The 21,630-nt window shown below is 36.2% G+C and overlaps 2 protein-coding genes and 1 pseudogene across 3 annotated transcripts in view; 2 read left to right on the top strand and 1 right to left on the bottom strand.

Annotated features, from left to right (window-relative positions):
* The window catches only part of LOC125818757 (uncharacterized), a 70,791-nt gene that overhangs the window by 45,316 nt on the left and 3,845 nt on the right, over positions 1-21,630 (bottom strand). For both annotated transcript variants that reach the window (XM_049498272.1, XM_049498273.1), the window contains exons 2-4: positions 20,633-21,502; positions 20,453-20,512; positions 19,508-19,885 (exon numbers count right to left, since the gene is read on the bottom strand). In XM_049498272.1, the coding sequence (XP_049354229.1) occupies positions 19,508-19,885; positions 20,453-20,512; positions 20,633-21,256 (1,062 nt within the window). In that variant the 5' untranslated portion in view covers positions 21,257-21,502. The remainder of the gene's footprint in view (positions 1-19,507; positions 19,886-20,452; positions 20,513-20,632; positions 21,503-21,630) is intronic.
* LOC125818772 (disease resistance protein RPP13-like) lies at positions 2,894-3,747 on the top strand. Its single transcript, XM_049498289.1, is given in 2 exon segments — positions 2,894-3,509; positions 3,511-3,747. Coding segments are annotated over 2 exon segments (615 nt in total). The 5' UTR covers positions 2,894-2,981; the 3' UTR covers positions 3,598-3,747.
* LOC125818768 (disease resistance protein RPP13-like) lies at positions 9,715-10,354 on the top strand (annotated as a pseudogene).

Genomic DNA, 21,630 nt, shown 5'->3' with positions numbered 1-21,630 from the left:
GGCCGAGAAGTTGGATAAGAACAAGGCCCACGAATTTGAAAATTCCCTCTCAAATTCTCTCCAAGGACGGAAGAATATACCGAATTGATCCTCATTTCAAACGGATTGGAATGAGGTGGAGGGTCTCAATCGATTGAGCGTCCTTGAGATGCTATGTGCCTCAATCTCATACCACAAGGGCGAAAATGCGTGCTGCTTTTACTGGAATCACGGCTGGAACAGTACTATCGGAGAGGGACGTTGAGGAACAAGACAAGAAAAGGCAGCGTACTGCCTGTTGTCGCTGCTTTCCGTCCGTCTCCATGAGATTTCCGTGTGCTGCTGTTTCCCTTCGTTGTTTGGAATAGTTGTTGAACTCTTTGTTGAACAAAAGAAATGGGTCGGGTTAAGTTTAAGGGGGATGGGCTGCTGGGTCACTGTATTGAAGTAATGGGCTGCTGTAATTAGAAAATTGGAATGTTGTTGAGGAAATAGAATTGGACCGGTTTAAAGGGAAATTGGATCGGTTGATGAATTTGGTGGGTATTGTATGCTATATTGATGGGTCTGGGTATTTGTTAGGAATTATTGTATTAGGCTGAAACGGAGGATTGGATTTGGCCCAAAAATCAATCTTTAGGATGAGGTAAAGAAATGACAAAATTGTAGTTAAGCCATAACCCAATGAGTTTAATTGGTGAGTCCGATTGAATAAGACGAATTAATATTAATTAATTAACGAGCTTCTTAATTTTAACGAAATAAAAATGATTAACTTGATTGTAAACTAATGATTCAAAATTATAACCATAATTTAAACTAAACTAATTTAACAAAATACTTACTAAAATTAAAATCTTTTGAGATGATTTTCAAATGTTTATAAAGTATTCTTAATTATATACGCAATTATATAAAATCTATTTACTACTTAAAATGCTATAAAAATGGCTAAAATAACTTTTTTTTAAATTTGATTTTTTTAATAAATTAATCATTTCAAATCGTTTGAAATTAAAGAAACTCAAAAGTTAATTCCTATCATGGAGGGTTAAAATTGGATGTCAACAATGAAGATAGGTTTTTAAAACGTACTATAATATCATCAATTTTGAGTACTTATAAGCACATATATTCAAAAAAATATTGATATACAAATCACTCATGAATTCTAACTTACATCAATTAAGCATAAATTGTATAATGAATCAATAATATTAAAGGTCAATTAACCATTACAATAATATTAATTGTGTGTTTTGAAATTCATGCTTACAATATATTTTTTTTGAAAAAATAAAAAGTGAATAATATTATATTTTTATCCAAAAATAATAATACTAAATATACCTAAAAAGCTTCTTCCATTCTAGTTGATATGTCATGTCATTAAATCATCCTTTAAAAAATAATAGACCTATTTAATTCATCAAACTTATGTCTCTACAAAACAAATATATAAATTACATGAGAATTTATGAAGATTATAAAAAAAAAATCTAATTCCTTTATATATTTTTACCAAACAAAATTCAATGAAAAAACCTCTGTGCGCAATTATTACCTGGTAATTTTAAAAATTTCTAAGTAAATTATTTGAACATTTTAAGCAAGTTTTTCATAAAAGTATTCAAATAAATTTGTAAGGTTGACAAAAAAAAGTTAGTAAGAAAGAGAAAATTATTATTTAACTTTTTTTAATTTATTTTTTATTTTTATTCTTTTATTCTATATTATATTATATTATATTTTAACTTCTCATACAATTAAACACCAATATATTTTCTTATCTCATCCTAAATTCATGAAATACAAGTAATAATTAATTGAATTGCCTATACATATTATATGAGATTAATATACTGATAAATAAAGATCAAAATTTTATTGTCTAATATAAATATTATTCACTTTCTATTTTTTATTTTTTTTTAAAAAGACATTGTAAGTATATATGGATTTCAAAGCACCTAATTAATGTTTTTTAATTGTTAATTAACCTTTAATATTATTGATCCATTATCTAATATATGATTAATTGATGTAAGTTGACATTCATAAGTGATTTATATATCAATATTTTTTCCATATATGTGTTTATAATTATTCAAAATTGATGACATTATGGTAAGTGTCAAAAAACTATTCTTCATAGCATAGAAAAATAAAAAAAATAATTATGATAAAAAATTCTTAAGAATGAAGATTTCTTCTTAATAAACTAATATATTTTTTTTTTAAAATAATAAGATCATTATATTAGTTAAATGGTTTAATGAATTAAATTAGCCTATTACTAAAAAAAAAAACTTTCATGACATGTCATGCCAATTAGGAAATAGTGGGGCTTTTGAAGTGTCAAGAAAATTAGTAAGAATTTAGTGATTTTTTGATTCTAAATGAATGATATTTCAAAGAAAATTTTCTAAACTTGGTCATGTTTCGTTTTTTTTCTAAACATTAATCACATAAGTGATAAGTGGACCCTTTGAACACATTATTTGAGGTCTTACTTTTATGTCTATTGCTTTGATCTCTATCTCCCATTTTCCACCTTGTATTTTCAATATATATCTCCATCTCCTATTTTCGAATATTTATTCCAATATACAGCCCCCTCTTATTTTCAATCAAAAGTAGTATTCTTGAAGATGGCTGATGCCGTTGTGTCATTTGCAGTTCAAAAATTGGGTGATTTCCTCATACAACAAGTTTCACTGCGAACAAATCTCAGAGATGAAATTGGATGGCTGAAAACTGAGCTACTCATCATACAGTCATTCCTCAAAGATGCAGAACAAAAGAAAAGTGGAGATCATAGAATTCAACAATGGGTGTTTGAGATCAACTCTATTGCTAATGACGCTGTTGCTATACTCGAGACTTACAGTTTCGAGGCTGGTAAAGGTGCTAGTCGTCTCAAGGCTTGCGCTTGCATATGTAGGAAGGAGAAGAAATTCTACAATGTCGCAGAGGAGATCCAATCACTCAAGCAGCGAATCATGGATATCTCTCGCAAACGAGAGACTTATGGTATTACAAATATCAATAGTAATGCTGGAGAAGGGTCAAGTAATCAGGTTACAACATTGAGGAGAACTACCTCATATATAGATGATGATGACATTTTTGTTGGCTTTCAGGATGTTGTACAAACATTGCTAGCTCAACTTCTCAAAGCAGAGCCTCGTAGAAGCGACATCTCCATTCATGGCATGGGCGGATTAGGCAAGACCACTCTTGCAAGAAACCTCTACAACAGCCCTAATATAGTCTCAAGCTTCCCTACACGTGCTTGGATATGTGTTTCTCAAGAGTACAACACAATGGATCTTCTTAAGGCTATCATAAAATCCATCCAAGGTTGCACCAAGGAAACTCTAGATTTGTTGGAAAAGATGGCAGAAACAGATCTAGAAAATCACCTTCGTGATCTATTGAAAGGACGCAAATACCTTGTGGTGGTTGATGATGTGTGGAAGAGAGAAGCATGGAAGGGTTTGAAAAGAGCATTCCCGGACAGCAAGAATGGCAGCAGAGTTATTATCACCACGCGCCAAGGGGATGTCGCTGAAAGAGCAGACGATAGAGGTTTTGTCCATAAACTTCGCTTCCTAAGCCAAGAAGAAAGTTGGGACCTCTTTTGTAGGAAACTAGTTGATGTTCGAGCAATGGTTCCAGCAATGGAAAGTCTAGCTAAGGATATGGTGGAAAAATGTAGAGGCTTACCTCTTGCAATTGTTGTATTGAGTGGACTACTTTCGCATAGATGGGGGCTAGACAAATGGCAAAACGTGAAAGACTGCCTTTGGAAGGACATTGAAGAAGACTCTATTGAAATCTCCTACATACTATCATTAAGCTTCAACGATTTGTCAGCTGCGCTCAAGAAGTGTTTTCTCTACTTTGGTGTTTTTCCAGAAGATCGAGTGATCGATGCTGACGACATAATGTGGTTGTGGATGGCAGAGGGTTTCATCATACCAAGAGGAGAAGAAAGAATGGAGGATGTCGCTGAAGGCTTCTTGAATGAGCTGATAAGACGAAGCTTGGTTCAAGTGGTGGATACATTTTGGGAAAAAGTTACTAAATGTAAGGTTCATGATTTACTTCGTGATCTTGCGATACAAAAGGCATTGGAGGTAAACTTCTTTGACATTTATGATCCAAGAAAGAACTTGAAATCCACTTCATGTATCAGACAAGCCATTCATAGTGAAGGAAAAAGGTACCTCTCATCACTTCATCGTTCTAACTCGAAGTTGAGGTCAATTATGTACTTTGATCCACATTATTTTAATGTGTTCCTACTTATAGATGTGTTCCGACATATATATGTGTTGTACTTGGATATTGATTATGGTGAAGTTATACCTGATGTCATAGGGAGTTTGAACAACCTCAAGTTGTTAAGCTTGAGAGGTGTCCGTAATATTCCCTCCTCCATCGGCAAACTCAAGAATTTACAGACACTTGTTGTTGTCAATATGGACAAATTCTTTTGCCATTTACCCCCCGAAACAGCTGACCTAATAAATTTAAGACATTTAGTTGTTCCATATTCTATACCTCTGGCAGGTATAAGCAAACTCACTAGTCTTCAAGTTCTTCGCCTTGATTGTGATCAGTGGAAAGATGTTGACCCAGTTGATTTAGTCAATCTTCGAGAATTAGAGATGACTAATATATACAATTCTTACTCCCTAAACAACATTAGCAGCTTGAAAAACCTTAACACGCTCATATTGTGTATTTTGCTTGGTCAACAATATACATATCCATTCCTATCCCTTGAATTTGTTAATAGTTGTGACAAGCTCCAGAAATTGTCGTTAGGTGGGAGATTAGAGAAACTGCCTGTGTTTCCAGATTCCATCACAATGATAGTTATTTGGCAGTCAAGACTGACAAAAGATCCGATGCCTATTTTGGGAATGTTGCCAAACCTAAGGAATCTCCAATTAGATGAAGCTTATGAAGGAGAAGAAATAATGTGCAGTGATTACAGCTTCAGTCAACTAGAGCTCCTTCATCTTAATTATCTTGACAACTTAGAAAGATGGCATTTAGGCACAAATGCCATGCCTCTCATTAAAGATCTTGGTATCAATCATTGTCCAAACCTGAAGGAGATTCCTGAGAGAATGAAAGACGTGAAGCATTTCAAACATAAATGAAGTCTTATATGATAATAGGAAAGGTAAATATACAAACACATCCCAATCCTTCATTTTTTTTTTCTTTTTTATATAAATAATAATATTTTTGTTAAACAGGAGTTGAAGCTGTCACTTGAATACATTCAACTTGATGAAGATGGGTTGTCCAAGCATCAATCAAGTTTCCGTCACTTTATGCAAAAATGAGGATTTTTTTGGTTTTTGGCTTCTTTTTTTTTTTAGTGTGTGGAATTGGTTGTAAGAGATTTTTCTTTTCTTTTTTTAGGGGGGGAGAGGGGGGAGGGGGATTGTATGCAAAAATGATTGTGATTATTTAATTAATATACATCTAGTATACAATAATATACGAAACTTTTATATTTCTTTTTTACAAAAATATGGGAAAATGCATAAGTACCCCCAGCCTATGCTCAAAATCCCTGAGACACACCTAACCTTTACTAAGGTCCTATTACCCCCCTGAACTTATTTTATATATAATTTTCTACCCCTTTTCGGCCTACGTGGCACTATCTTGTGGGTGTGTTGACAATTTTTTCAAGGATAGTGCCACGTAGGCAGTAAAGGGGTAGAATACTATATATAAAATAAGTTTGGGGGGGTAATAGAACCTTAGTAAATGTTAGGTGTGTCCCGGGGATTTGGGGCATAGGCTGGGGCGTACTTATGCATTTTCCCCAAAAATATTGTAAAACTTGATATACAATATTTATACACGATATTATACGAAATCATAGAGGTATTTATACATATATATAGAATCATATATATATAAGAGAACCCTAGGCCCGCCTACGTGGTGCTATCACAAACCAGGATTCCCTTTTAATTTATTTATTTACAAAACTAGCCTTCCCCTTTCATGAAAAGTTGTGACTTTTATGAAGAGTTGCGACTTTTATAAAAACCTGTGACTTTTATGAAAGGTTGTGCCCTTTCCGAAGGGTTGTAACTTTTCCAAAGAGATGTGACCTTTCCGATAAGCCACAATAAATATTTGTTCACACTACCCTTTGTTATCTATAAATAGAGGGATTTCCTCTCATTTTAAAACAACGAAAATTTTGAACGTCTTCTTCTTCTGCACAATTAAATATTGTTTTTGTATCAATACACTGGTGAATAGAATCGTTCTATCCTGAGAGGATCTATTCCTTTAAACCTCGGGTACTAGAGGGGAATTGTTTTCTTAAGGGGATACTATGCATTTAATGGACTCAATTTTTGCCAGTATGTTTCATTCTATTGTTACAGATCCTAGTATGTTTGTTTTAAACTTTGTTGTTTATGTTACTGCAAAGTTATTGTTAGTACAGATTAAATAACACACGTTAATTGAGTATTCACGCAAGTTTTCTATACTGAAATTGTAGTTTCAAATTGAACTTCATACTCTGGTGTGTTGATTTTTTTAAAAACACCCAAATAAACTGAATAGTTTTATGTAATATTTTCCCTTTCAAGTATATATAATAAGTTGAATTATTGTCCCATATGATACATTCTCCCTTTAATTTTTCATTTTAATAATTACTTATGATACATTTAAATGGGAAAATTAAAATGATAGATGTAAAGCAAACGGTAGGGCTGAACTTTCTACAAGTTAGAATTAGAATATTTATTCACTTTTTCAGTCATTTAAAATTTATTTATCCCTTCACCAACGATTATTTATTTATTAGAAAATTTAATATCTCCGGTTGATGTTCATTTGATTCCCCAAAAATATCAAATAGTAACACTTCTTGGAAGCAAAAGGATAAATTATAAAATCAAATTAAAGATGATTGATTGAAGGATAAGCGATAAGATGTTATAATTATCATCTTCCTTTATATTATTAATATTTGTTACTACGTAATCTTGTATATAAGATAATATAATGTTTTAATTTTAGTGACGGATATGTTTTAAGTATTATTTTATAAATCCCGTGATATTAAATTCTCGTGCGTGGCGCGGATGATTTAACTAGTAATGTATAATTTTATACCCTATTATACAAAACAAAATTTCGTCAAACGTTGCAACTTGATTTCTCTCTACAGCAAGATTCAATCTTCTAAAAATTTGTGGAGAAGTATAGTGATGGTCTATCATCCCCAATAGGTGAGACATCATGAATCACAATAGACATCTTTGCAATATAATGTACACACAAAAATATTTAATCTAAATAAGATGTAAATTTTATTTTTAAGAATGCATAACTAAAACTTGCAAAGAAAATATAAAAAAAAATAAGGTGGAGACAAACAACTTATTCTTAAAAATTAAGCAATGCATATTATTTTGAATATCAAATCAAAGAAGCAATAAAAATTTATCCGACATAACTAATTCCAGCATAACTTGTTTTCGAACCAACTGACAATGTATTTGGTATGAAGGAAAATATTTTCCAAATCAACTTGTTTTCCTCAAATTTAAGGAAAATGACTTACCTCCAAAAAATTAGGAAAACGTTTTTCATAACTCTTTTTCAACCTCACACCTCAACTTTTCACCCTAACTCAAGTCTCGAGTTATTCTCGATACAAATTCAGGATCTGACTCCAGATTCTTGATTCAGGACCCGACTCTTGACCTCGATTCGAGACCTGACTCAGGAGATGGATCTAAGCCAAATTCTGATTTTGGTGTCGAATCCCAAGTCAGGATTCGAGGTCGAATCTTGGATTGGATGTCGAGGCTTATTCCCGAGTTAGGTGTCGGTGTGGGGTTCCAAATTGAGTGTCAGAGTCAGGTTTTGAGTCAAGAGTCGAGACCTAGTCCCAGGTCAGTTGACGGATTTGAGTCTCGAATCAGTTGTCGTGGTAGGGTATTGTGGTTGAATTCCGATTTGAAAGTCAAGTCCTTGATAGGGAGTTGGGATCAAATCTCGATTTTGGAAGTTGGGTCAAGTGTCGGGGTCAGGTTTCACATTGAGTGTTGAGGTGAATCTTGGTTTGGATCTCGCGTTAGGTGTCGAGATCGAGACCCGAAACAATCATCGAGTTAAAGATCAGGGTCAAGGTCAATGTCAAGTCCTAGGTTGGGAGTCGAGGTCAAGTCCTGGATCAGTTATCAGAGTTGATTTTCAGATCAGAAACTATTTTCCTAAAATGTATTTCCTTATCTCTAGCCAAAATAAAAGTTTTTTTTTCTGAAAAATGTTTTTTATTCACCAACCAAACACTCGAAAAAAAAATTCACTCATCAATCAAACATGAGAAAATAAGTTAGAAAACAATTTCCTCCATACCAAACACACCCTTAAGTCTCAATCCTAAAAAATATTGAGGGTTGACAATCGGTTATATGAATCATCACTATCAATATTGTTCTATTATTAATTAAACAGTTGATGGTGAAAGATACACCTAAAGTATCCTAATTTATCGAGTCTCATATTCAAACTATCAATTGAGCACTCTAACTTACAAAATGATCCTCTAGGCACCTAATTCAAAACTTATGTGTCACGTCAACGCCAGGTGTTCATTAGACACAATGAGGACAAATTGAAGTGTTTAATTGTCAATTAAGACCAAATTGAGATGTCTAGATGTACACTCTCAAAGTTGAAGTGCTTATTTGATTAGATTGAATCAAATCAAGAAAAAGAAACTCAATCAAGAACTTGGTTTGCTATCGAAGATAAAAAATTCGATCATAATTAATTTAGTTTAGTCAGAACTTAAGAAAAAGCATATCAAAATCAAACCAAAGTGATATTATATTTATATAAATTTTATAAATATGTTATACTTTAAAATATTTATTATTATTCTTAATAAATAATGGTTGTAGATGCCAAATGGTGGTATGTAATTAATGGTGGACGATGGCAGTAGGTTGGACGAGGAAATTGTTGAACTACTAACAACATATCCAGTAAAATCCCACTAAGTGGGATCTGAGGAGGCCTCCAATTTTCATGAAAATATTTAAATAGATATCTTAATAATATTAATATTTTTTTCTTATAGAGATTAATCATTTAGATTAATTCAAACACTAAAAAAAAGGGGGGTAAAAAAAATCACTATTCTGATGGAATAATGCGAAGTCAAATATTGACTATATAGAAATTATAAAGATATCATGTGCACCAACCAAACCAATTTTAAATTTTCTGGGAATGTGTACTAATAACGTAGTTGTTAATATTATTCCACATTTGATATAATTCTTTTACTAATTAATCAAGAGCAGAAAAGTAAACTAAAATATACTTAACTCTTGAGTCAAACTTCTTCTGGCAGCAAGTCTCAGACAGGAAGCTTCCCTGCGTACAAGTCTCAGACAGGATGTGCGGTGGCTGCGAAATGAGCTGTTCTTCATGCAGTCTTTCCTTAAAGAAGCAGAACAAAAGCAAGTTGTAGATCAAAGAGTTCAACAATGGGTGTTTGAGATCAACTCTGTTGCTAATGACGCCATTCCTATATTGGAGACTTATAGCTTTGAGGCTAGTAAAGGTAATCGTCTGAAAGCTTGCATTTGCATCTGCAGAAAGCAGACAAAATTCTACAACGTCAGAAAGGAGATCCAATCACTCAAGCATCGAATCATGGATATCTCTCGCAAATGAGAGACATATGGTATTAGAGATATCAATGATGCAGGAGAAGGGCCAAGTTATCGCCCAAACAATCAGTCTGACATGGTTAGAACATTGAGGAGAACTACCTCATATGTGGATGATGACCAGGATAACATTTTCGTTGGCTATCAGGATGTTGTAGAAACATTACTAGCTGAACTTCTCAAAGCAGAGCCTCGCCGAAGCGTCTTCTCCATTTATGGTATGGGTGGATTAGGTAAGACCACTCTTGCGAGAAACCTATACATCAGTCCTAATATAGTCAATAGATTCCATACACTTGCTTGGATATGTGTTTCTCAAGAGTACAACACCATGGATCTCCTTAGGAATATCATAAAATCCATCAAAGGTTGCACCAAGGAAACTCTAGATTTGTTGGAAAAGATGACGGAAAGAGAACTAGAAATTTACCTTCGTGATCTTTTAAAAGAACCCAAATACCTTGTGGTGGTCGATGATTTATGGCATAGAGAAGCATGGGAAAGTCTAAAACGAGCATTTCCAGACAGCAAGAATGGCAGCAGAGTTGTTATTACCACGCGCAAAGAAGATGTCGCTGAAAGAGCAGATAACAAAGGTTTTGTCTATAGACTTCGGTTCCTGAGCCAAGAAGAAAGTTGGGATCTCTTTTGTAGGAAACTACTAGATGTTCAGGCAATGGTCTCAGCAATGGAAAGGTTAGCTAAGGATATGGTGGACAGGTGTGGAGGTTTACCTCTTGCAATTGTTGTATTAAGCGGCCTACTTTCACATAAAAGGGGGTTCGAAGAATGGCAAAAGGTGAAGGACCACCTTTGGCAGCACATTAAAGACGACTCTATTGAAATCTCCTACATACTATCATTGAGCTACAACGATTTGCCAACTGCGCTCAAGAAGTGTTTCCTGTACTTTGGTATTATTCCAGAAGATCATGAGGTCCATGTTGATCACATATTATGGTTGTGGATGGCTGAAGGATTCATACCAACAGGAGAAGAAATCATGGAGGTTGTTGCTGAAGGCTTCTTGAATGAACTGATAAGACGAAGCTTGATACAAGTGGTACGAACATTTTGGGAAAAAATTAGTAAATGTAGGATTCATGATCTACTTCGCGATCTTGCCGTACAAAAAGCATTGGAGGTAAACTTTTTTGACATTTATGATCCAAGAAAGCACTCTATATCCTCCTTGTGTCTCAGACATGCCATTCATAGTCAAGGACAAAGGTATCTCGCACTTGATCTTTCTAACTTGAAGTTGAGGTCACTTATGTTCCTTGATCCGGATTTTTTAAATATGGGTCCTATAAAGTTCCGTAATGTGTTCCAACATCTATATGTATTGTACTTGGAGATGCGTGTTGACAATATGTCTATAGTACCTGATGCCATAGGAAGTTTGTACGACCTCAAGTTCTTAAGATTGAGAGGTATCCATGATCTTCCCTCTTCTATTGGCAACCTCAAGAATTTACAGACACTTCTTGTCAATGACTATGGATACTTTTGCCAACTACCCCACGAGACCTAATAAATCTAAGACATTTAGTTGCTTCGTATTCAAAACCTCTGAAACTTATAAGCAAACTCATTAGTCTTGAAGTTCTTAAAGCCATCCATTGTGATCAGTGGAAAGATGTTGACCCTGTTGATTTAGTCAATCTTCGAGAACTAAGCATGCATGATATTACCAAAACTTACTCCCTAAACAACATTAGTAGCTTGAAAAACCTTAGCTCTCTCAAATTGTTGTGTAAAGATTGTGAATCATTCCCAGCCCTTGAATTTCTTTTTTCTTGTCAAAAGCTCCACAAATTGTGGTTACAAGGGAGAATAGAGAAACTGCCTCTGTCGAACCAATTTCCAAATTCCATCATAATGATGATCCTTTCTAGCTCAGAACTCACAGAAGATCCCATGCCTACTCTAGGGATGCTGCCAAATCTAAGGAATCTCGATTTGTTTAGAGCTTACGGAGGAAAAGAAATTACCTGCAGCGATAATAGCTTCAGTCAACTGGAGATCCTTCGTCTTGATTGTCTTGAGAACTTAGGAAGATGGCATTTAGCCACAAGTGCCATGCCTCATATTAAAGGTTTTGCTATCAGTCGTTGTCCAAAGCTACATGAGATTCCAGAGAGAATGAAAGACGTGGAGACGTTGAAGAGAGACCGTCTTAATTAGATAATCGTAGAGGTAATAAATCCCGATCCCCATTGAACATTTCTTTAATTCCTTCTCCTCACTAGTTTTATATAGCTTTATTGATTTATCTTTTTTTATATAAATAATAAATAAAAACAGTTGAATAAGATGCTTTGTTTTACATTAGTGTGTATAAGGATTTAAAGAATCTTTACATTATCAGTTGCCTGAAAATCAACTATAAGTAATTTTCTGTATATAAATAAATACGACTGGCAGTGCCTTTTGTATGACATAAGTCATTTCTCATGGAATGTTTTTTCTTACAGAATGACTGTTATGGGAACTATTTCCTTCGAAAATGTTCTCGGTGTTTAATCAGTGAGAAAAAAAAAAATATATATATATATATATTAAAAACTAATAGAGTAATAATATTAGCAAATCAGAGAGTTTCTTGATGAAATTTTTGATTACTAATAGATCAGTAAAAATGTTTTGTGTGAGTTGGAGCAACTAGTATGGAAATTTTCCCCATTTTGATGGTAAATGATTTGGTAAGCTAATACGACAAATAATTTCCTCGAAAATGACTTTCTTCGTACCAAAAGCACATTGAGTTTTATTGCCAATCTGTTATTTGGTTGACACATGATAATGCCTTGAACATTATAGTTAACCATTATTTTAGATAATTGATAAATCTTTTTGTTTTTGACAATTTGGGTAAAACAGGAGAAGAAGCTGTCTTTTATTAATCCATTTTCGACGAGCACTTGAAGACATTTGCATAGATGAAGTTGGATTGCAGAAGCATTAATCAGGCTTCTGCCACTTCACTGATTATTTCACTGCTGCTAGAGAGAGTTAATCTCAACATTCAGTTTTTTGTTTGTTTGGTTTGGTTTTTTAGTGCTTAATGTCTTTTCATTTTTGGCTTTTTTAGTGTATGGATTTGGTTTGAAGAGAATTGTTTTTGGGATTCAATGCATAAATGATGTTGTTAATGTGTTAATTAATTTTTCTGCAGTATGTTATCTTGCTTATCCACATTTAAGATAATGTTTTATGTAACATGTTACTGTTGAATCTGATTATCTCCCCAGACAACTAACTTGATGAACTTAAAGACTATTAACAGCTCGATATGGAGAAACTCTACAAGTTGGAAAACATGGTGGATAACTACCACTTCCGATGAACGCCCTAAAGAGCATAACTGTCTAAATGATTTCGATATAGGGACTTCTTTAAGCTAACCAGATGGATCCCTCTTTGATCCTTCTTCTGTCTACTTAAATGCTGCATCACATTCATTTCACGCTAGTAATTAATATCAAGATTGCATCATGGCAGAACTGACACTAAATTCCACTACAGAATTAAAAAACAGAAAGACGATGACACACATCAGTTTTTCACAAGAGGCAGTTGACAAAGTACATATCTCTTAGATCCTGAATAGCAAAAAAAGTTTTGAAGCTGCATTAAAGTGTCTTCTATTGTCTTGCTCTCTTTTTCTTGTATCTTGTTTTGGTTTCTTTGAGATGAGAAGAAATTAAAATCCATATAATGTAGATGCTCATGGTTAACAATAAAACTTCTAAATCATATTTTTTATGAAGGAAAAAAATGTCACAGTTCACCTCCAGTAATTTCCAGCAAATTACTCAATTCATCAAACGAATCCATAAAGCAACACATAGTTTAGACATCAAAACCCAACTTCATAATATACCTTTTCTGCATCATAAAGTGCCAATTTGCTGTGTCATGTCATGTTTCACTTTCTGTTCCTGTTGCTTTTTCTCAACCTATGAATACTTGTCTATCTAATAATGTGTGTGATACTTGTAAGACCACTGCTAAGTGTGATATCAATGTTACACATAGTTACAGACTTATACCCCATCCAATTTTTGCTCATCTATAAATGCTTCTCATTCAGATAATAAAAGGAGTCTGTTCTCACTCTAATTCTCAGTCCGTTAATTGTTCTTCTCATGGAGCTTGTGCAGACCATGAAAACCACGAATACTTTGTGACTCTCAAGTTAATTCATGCAAGATCCCAGAGACCTCAAAGTTGCAATGCATGTTCTCGATATTTGAAGACTGATACTACCCTGGAAATTTTCATGTCAAAACCTCCTGATTTTAGTCTAAGAGCTTACCCTACCTCAGATTAAGCCTCCTGGCCAGATACCAGATTCTAGAAGGTTAGTTAGTGGTTATAATATGATGCTTGGCAACAATCCTATCAGTTGGAAATCCAAGAAACAAGCTACAATCTCCCTTTCTTCTGCTGAGAGAGTAGAGGTCTATCAGAATAGAGGTTGGAGAGTTAATTTGGCTCAGAAGAGTATTCACAAAACTCAATGTTCCTTGCATTACTCCTAACAGATACTGTGATTGCCAAGCAGCAATTCATATAGCCAGAAATCATGTTTTTTCATAAGTGTGCAAAACACATAGAGGTAGATTGTCACTTTGTTAGAAATAATCTGCAGGATGGGATCATTACTCTTCACGATATCTCAACTACTGAACAGTTAGTTGATGTATTCACCAATCCTTAACAGGGATCAAGCACATTGCCATTCTAGGCAAGTTGGCAGTGAATTCTTCCCCTCCAACTTGAAGGGGATGTTGAGATTGATTAGTTAGTTAGTTGGTGGAAGTGGTAGTCTTGTATCAGCTATCAACAGTGGTATTTAATTAGTTAGAAGGTTCAAGTCAGTTAGTTAGTTAGGAAGGGTATTTTTGTCATTTCCATAACTAATTAGCTACACAGTGTTGTGTGTGTGTATATATATATCTTAGAGCCTGTTTGGATTGACTTTTGGCTTTTGACTTATTTTTTATCATTTGAGCTTAAAATCAAATGCTTACAACAACAACAACAACAACATACCCAGTGAAATCCCACTAGGTGGGTCTGGGGAGGGTAGAGTGTACGCAGACCTTGCCACTACCTCGTGGAGGTAGAGAGGCTGTTTCCGAAAGACCCTCAGCTCAAGTACATCAAATCCAAGTTAAAGGCGAGGAAAACAGTGTATAAAACATACCATCCAATAAGAAAGATAGTAAATAATCAACAGAGGAGACAGTAGCCTCAATAGAACAATGAGAGAAGTGAAACGCAATAAACAACATAAGGCTATAGGTCTCACAGACAAGAACTGCAAGTGCAAGGCTAAGACTACTACACACGCTAACAACCCATACCCTCGCAAGAAAGGACAACACGCTAGCCCTACTAACCTTCAACCTTAATACGCGACCTCCACTCCTTCCTATCTAGAGTCATGTCTTCGGTAATGTGAAGCTGAGCCAAGTCCTGTCTAATCACCTCTCCCCAATACTTTTTAGGCCTACCTCTACCCCTCCGCGTACCCTCTACAACCAGCCCCTCACACCTCCTCACTGGGGCATCTTCGCACCGTCTCTTCACATGTCCAAACCATCTCAGTCTCGCTTCCCTCAGCTTGTCCACCACAGAGGCCACTCCCACCTTCTCCCGGATAACTTCATTCCTAATCTTATCACTCCTAGTGTGCCCACACATCCATCTCAACATCCTCATCTCCGCAACCTGCATTTTCTGAACATGTGAGTTCTTGACTGGCCAACACTCCGCTCCGTACAACAAGGCCGGTCTAACTACCACTCTGTAGAACTTACCTTTAAGTCTAGGTGGAATTTTCTTATCACACAAGACTCCAGAGGCATTCCTCCTTTTCATCCAAGCAACCCCAATGCGGTGTGTGACATCATCGTCGATGTCGCCACTTCCTTGGATTACAGACCCAAGATACTTAAAACTTTCTTTCTTAGGGATGATCTGTGTGGCAAGTCTCACTTCCATATCTGCCTCCTCCAACGCATCACTGAATTTGCACCCCAAATATTCTATTTTGGTCCTACTCAACTTAAACCCTTTGGACTCAAGCGTTTGTCTCCACACCTCCAACCTCGCATTAACTCTGTCCCGCGTCTCATCAATCAGTACTATGTCGTCCGCAAATAACATACACCACGGAACCTTCTCCTGAATAGACCGCGTCAACTCATCCATCACCAAAGGAAATAGAAAAGGGCTAAGGACTGATCCTTGGTGCAACCCCATCTCAACTGGGAAAAGTTCTGAGTCACCTCCAACCGTTCTAACCCGAGTCTTGGCTCCACCGTACATGTCCTTTATCGCCCTAATATATATCATCGGGACACCTTTAGCTTCCAAGCACCTCCAGAGGACACTCCTCGGTACTTTGTCATAGGCCTTTTCAAGGCCATTAAACACCATATGTAGGTCTCTCTTCCTCTCTCTATATTTTTCTACCAGTCTTCGCATAAGATGAATGGCTTCGGTCGTCGACCGTCCCGGCATGAATCCAAACTGATTCTCAGAAATGGACACCCCTCTTCTCACCCTCATCTCCACCACTCTCTCCCAAATCTTCATAGTATGGCTTAGCAATTTGATACCCCTGTAGTTGTTACAGTTCTGGATATCACCCTTGTTTTTATACCACGGAACCATCGTACTCCACCTCCACTCATCAGGCATCTTTGTTGTCTTAAAAATAACATTAAACAGCCCAGTCAACCACTCTATACCTGCCTTGTCCGTGCTCTTCCAAAACTCCACCAGAATCTCATCGGGTCCGGTCGCTCTTCCCCTGCTCATCCTACTAATAGCACGTATAACCTCCTCGATCCTAAAACACCTGCAGTACCCAAAGTCCCGAAGTCTTTCCGAGTGTGCCAACTCACCCAACACAATGTCTCCGCCCCCTTCTTCATTTAAAAGTTTGTGAAAGTATCTTCGCCATCTCTGCTTGATGGAGGTCTCATCCACCAATACTTTGCCTTCCTCATCCTTGATACACTTCACTTGGTCCAAGTCGCGAGCCTTCCTCTCTCTTGCTTTTGCGAGCCTATACAATTTCTTATCCCCACCTTTGTCCCCCAGCTCGACATACAAGCGTTCGAAAGCTGCCGTCTTAGCCTTCGTAACTCCTAACTTAGCTTCTGTCTTTGTCGTCTTATAGACTTTCTTAAGCGTCCGCTTCTCTTCCTCGTCTACGCACTCCACCAACTTTGTGTATGCAGCCTTCTTCGCTTCCACTTTGCCTTGGACTTCCCCACTCCACCACCAATCTCCTTTATGGCCTCCAAATTTACCCCTTGACACCCCTAACACCTTTGAAGCAACTTCCCTAATGCAACTAGCTGCTTTATTCCACATGGTGTCCGCATCCCCGCTACCACTCCAAGCCCCCATCCCACTCAACTTCTCACCCATCTCCCGCGAAAGGTCAGGGGTCAAGCCACCCCATTTAATCCTCGGTCGATCAGATACAATCTTCTTCCTCCTATCCCTCTTAATTTCCAGATCCATCACCAAAACCTTGTGTTGGGTAGTACAATTTTCACTTGGGATAACCTTGCAGTCCTTAACGAGGCCTCTATCACCCTTCCTAAGGAGTAGGTAATCTATCTGAGTCTTAGCTACCGAGCTATGAAAGGTACCAAGTGGTTCTCCTTCTTCGGAAAGCATGAATTAGCAATCACCAACTCGAAAGCCTTAGCAAAATCCAGAAGCGAAGTACCACCCCCATTTCTCTCCCCAAAACCAAAGCCTCCATGAACATCATCAAAGCCATTAGAAGTTGCCCCGATATGGCCATTAAAATCTCCACCAATGACAATTTTCTCGGTGATCGGTATACCTCTAACTACCTCATCCAAATCCTCATAAAAGAGCTTTTTGGCCTCCTCTCCCAAGCCCACTTGAGGTGCATAAGCACTAATAACACTCAAAGTACAACCTCCAATGACTAGCTTAATCAACATCAACCTATCATTGATCCTCCTAACCTCCACCACTTGCTCCCTCAAATCCCCGTCTACTAAAATACCCACTCCATTTCTATCCCTAGAACCTCCTGAGTACCACAACTTAAACCCATCGACATCCCGAGCCTTGGAACCTACCCATCTAGTCTCTTGGACACAAGCTATATTTATCTTTCTCTTCTTGAGAATTTTCACTAACTCTAAGGACTTCCCCTTTAGCGAACCTATGTTCCAAGATCCTACCCTCAATTTATGGGAACCTGTTACCCCCTTACCACTATTCTCCCTCGTCCTCGGCCTCAACTATAAGCACTATTTTAATTTACCCAAACACTAGAAAAAGTGCTTAAAGCTCTAAGCCTTGTTATGAGAATTGACGCTTCTAACTCTCTATGAGAAGTGAAAGCCACTTAACTATAAGGAGAGGAACTCCACCAGTACTACAATTAAAGCCCCTCGCTTCACTCATTTTTGAACTTCTAATCAGATGCGAAAGATATTTCTTTCAATTCTCTCTTCAAGCTTCAATGGAACCTCAATTCAGCTCATCAATGGAGCTTTCACTTGATTTCTGACAATAATTTTTACACCAAGGTTGGGCATATAAATTAGACAACAAAACCCAATTAAATATGCTTGAAATGAAAACCCACAATTACTTAAGTTATCATATCACAATTTCATCCCTAACTCAATTGTACTTCATACATAAGAAGATTATAAGCGAAATTCACAGTTGGGGGTTCGATTCTTACCTCATATAGGTGAAAATCCATGAATTATGGTTCTTTCGAGAAATATGAATTTCAGTGTACTCACTGGTCCTCGATCCTGGAAGAAGCCCTCATATTTGAGGGTGTTGATACAAGAAAAGATTTTGTTCTAGTTCATTCATATATATATATTAGATCGATTCATCTTATATAATTCTACAATTAAAGTAGAGGGGAGGAATGCACTCTTTGTTGCAGAGAGAGAGTAAAGATTACTTTTGTATGTTGATTATTATTGTTCTCAATTTGATGAATGAAGATAATAGTTAAATTTGCCATCTAAATTGTTTAAAATCTTTCACTATGTCATTTAGATTCCTAGAATGACTATATCATTTATATTTTTGGTATATTTTTTATAGGCAAAATACATAAATAGACACTCAAACTTGATCTCAACTGGCAAGTGTCTAGACACCTAAACTCGTCTCCACTGTGTTAGCTGAACACTCCAACTTACAGAATGATCGTCTAGCCACTTTCAAAATTTATGTGTCACGTCAGCGTCGGGTGTCCACGAGACACAGGAAGGACAAGTTGGAGTGTTTAGTTGCTAGTTAGGACCAAGTTGAGGTGTCTATATGTGCACTCTCAAAGTTGAGTGTTTACTTGCCAGTTGAGGTCAAGTTTGTTTATGTATTATGCCTTTTTGATATAGTTGCTAACTCTGACATAACATTTTGGTAGGTATAGTTGACAAAAAATAATACACAGCTATTGAGGATTCTTTCTTTCAAGTCCATTCATTTCCAAGGAAAAATATTACTTCTTTATATAACTGGATATCAAGTTCTCATAATTTCTGTACAATGATGAGACAGAGAGAAAACTAGTATGAAGAATCTACAAATAAAGATATTTTCTCATGGGATTTATAAGCAGACAAGTAAATGTTTAAGTGAACGTAAATTTTATTCAGATACTTAACTAAAATTATTCTTCCAAATATTCTACCTAACTACCTTCAGTAGTATTAATCAAGAAATAGTGATACCTTGTCCTTGAGACTGCTTTTCTTCTTTACCATAACTGGTCGATCCTCAGAAGGATTACTTCGGGTTTTCTTGTTCAGATCACGAACTAAACTCATTTCTTCTCTGACCAGTTCAACTCTCTTCTCCTCGTGAGTTTTCTTCAACAGGGGACCAAGAAACAAATCTAACATGTCTTGGGTCGGATTCTCGGACATGTTAAGCTTAGGAGGAGCATCTTCAATTGTTCTCTCTTGAATTGAAATACAATCAGAATTTGTTTCTCCTCTCAAAGATTGATTGTCAACTTCACTTAATGAGCCTATTGACATGGAAATAGCATCCTCCATTGGACCACTTTTTCCTTTGCCTGATGTAGCTTGCTCATTCTCATTCACGTACTGCCAGGAAATGAAAAATACGATAACAGCCAATAATTCTCATATTTACAACAAAAGTCGAAGTATCAATTTTTTATACCAAACAACAAGAGCACTTAGACACCATAAACAACAACAACTTCTTACCCGATGTAATCCCACAAGTGGGGTCTGGGGAGGGTAGGATGTACATAGACCTTACCCCTACCCTCGGCTCAAAAGAAGTGTAATCAAAGCATGTTTGAAAGGGAAATAATGAGAACAAAATAGCAAGATAAACAAAGAAAATGAAGCAACAGGTAGTAGTAAAATTTAAAGAATAAGATACTACATGAATACTAACTAATACTACAAATAAGGAGAAGAAGAGAAGAGGAGATTAGCCCCCTCCCTCTCCCACATAAAAGTACGACAATACTCAAGACACCACATATTTTTTACAAATCATTCAAATGCCACAGATTAATAACTTGTTTCCATATTTTAAATAGAAAGCGAAGTAGTGCCTCCCATATTTAATAGCAATAAAAGCTTTAGTAAATGATTCAGATGTTTCAAAATTAATAAGATTTAGATATCAATGATCACCTCCTTAGCAATCCTCATTAAATCTTCAACGGTCAAATCTTCATCAGCATCACCAGCATACTGCAAAAATGAACAGTAAAAAAATCTGAGATACCACATTTCTGGCCAAATGTGATCATTACTTTAGATGATAAATTTGAAGAATTGTTTAGGAAACCTCAAGAGAACTAAAGAGGTCACCTCTTCCGCTATGTGCATTAGATCTTCAACAGTCAAATCCTCATCATCTGTTTTTGGTGTTGACTCTTCAACATCAGCACAATTCTCATTCCTGGAATTCTTTGTTTTCTGTTTCAGCCTCCTTAAACTAGGGCCAGCTTCACTAGAATTTTCCTTCACCCTGCTACATTTTCTCTTCCTTAAGCCGCTTCTATCACTTGCTTTTGTTGTTGACTCTTCCATCTCAGCAACTCCCTCAGTCTTGGAATTCTTCGTTTTCTGTTTCTGTCTCCTCAACATAGGAACCGCTCCATCACCATTTACCTGCTTGTTGTCACATTCACTCCCCATTAAAGCGCTTTCATCATTACAATCATCATTTGGTAGGTTTAACTTTCTTCTGCTTCTTTTTGCTGTTTGGCATATTGGAAGCTGAGTGGATGACTCCTCAGTGAATGTTTCCTTTTTATCCTTAATCCTTCTGTTTTTCTGCCTCTGAGTGACAATCTCCTCCTCTGTAGTATTATTATTGTCTACTTTATTAGTTTTGACTTTTTCCTTTACTTGATCAGCAGCAGATGTAGCAAACATCCACTGAGGCAACTGCCTTGTTCCACCCTTGTCAAGAACAACCCGACCATCCATTATTTTGATTAATTTTCTTTTGCAGAACTACTCTAGCAGATGAATTTCTTGTAGAATAAAAGCTACTCAGTCGAGAGAAAGGAGGACACTCAGAATATTCAAGCTAAAAGCTGTACCGAAAACAACTCAATCAGCTTGACCAGCTTATACGTAGTGGTAAAGGGACGCAATTTCCATCATCTCGAGACATATTTTTCCAGTAAAAAGAATAACGAATTTGTGCACTCACCTTCCTCAAAGTTCGCCCTATAAAAGTAAACAAAAGGAGAAAATAAATCCCCTTTCCGATGATTAAGCATCAACCACAAACTTTGGGCTTTTATTATAGGAAGTCCTTATGAAGCGGGTACCGGTAAGCACACAAGAATAAGTAG

This window comes from Solanum verrucosum, unplaced genomic scaffold, assembly GCF_900185275.1.
Source record: "Solanum verrucosum unplaced genomic scaffold, falcon-dt-bn FXZP01000252.1, whole genome shotgun sequence".
NCBI lineage: Eukaryota > Viridiplantae > Streptophyta > Magnoliopsida > Solanales > Solanaceae > Solanum > Solanum verrucosum.
Note: the sequence above shows the minus strand (reverse complement) of the source record. Positions and strands in the feature narration are given on the sequence as shown.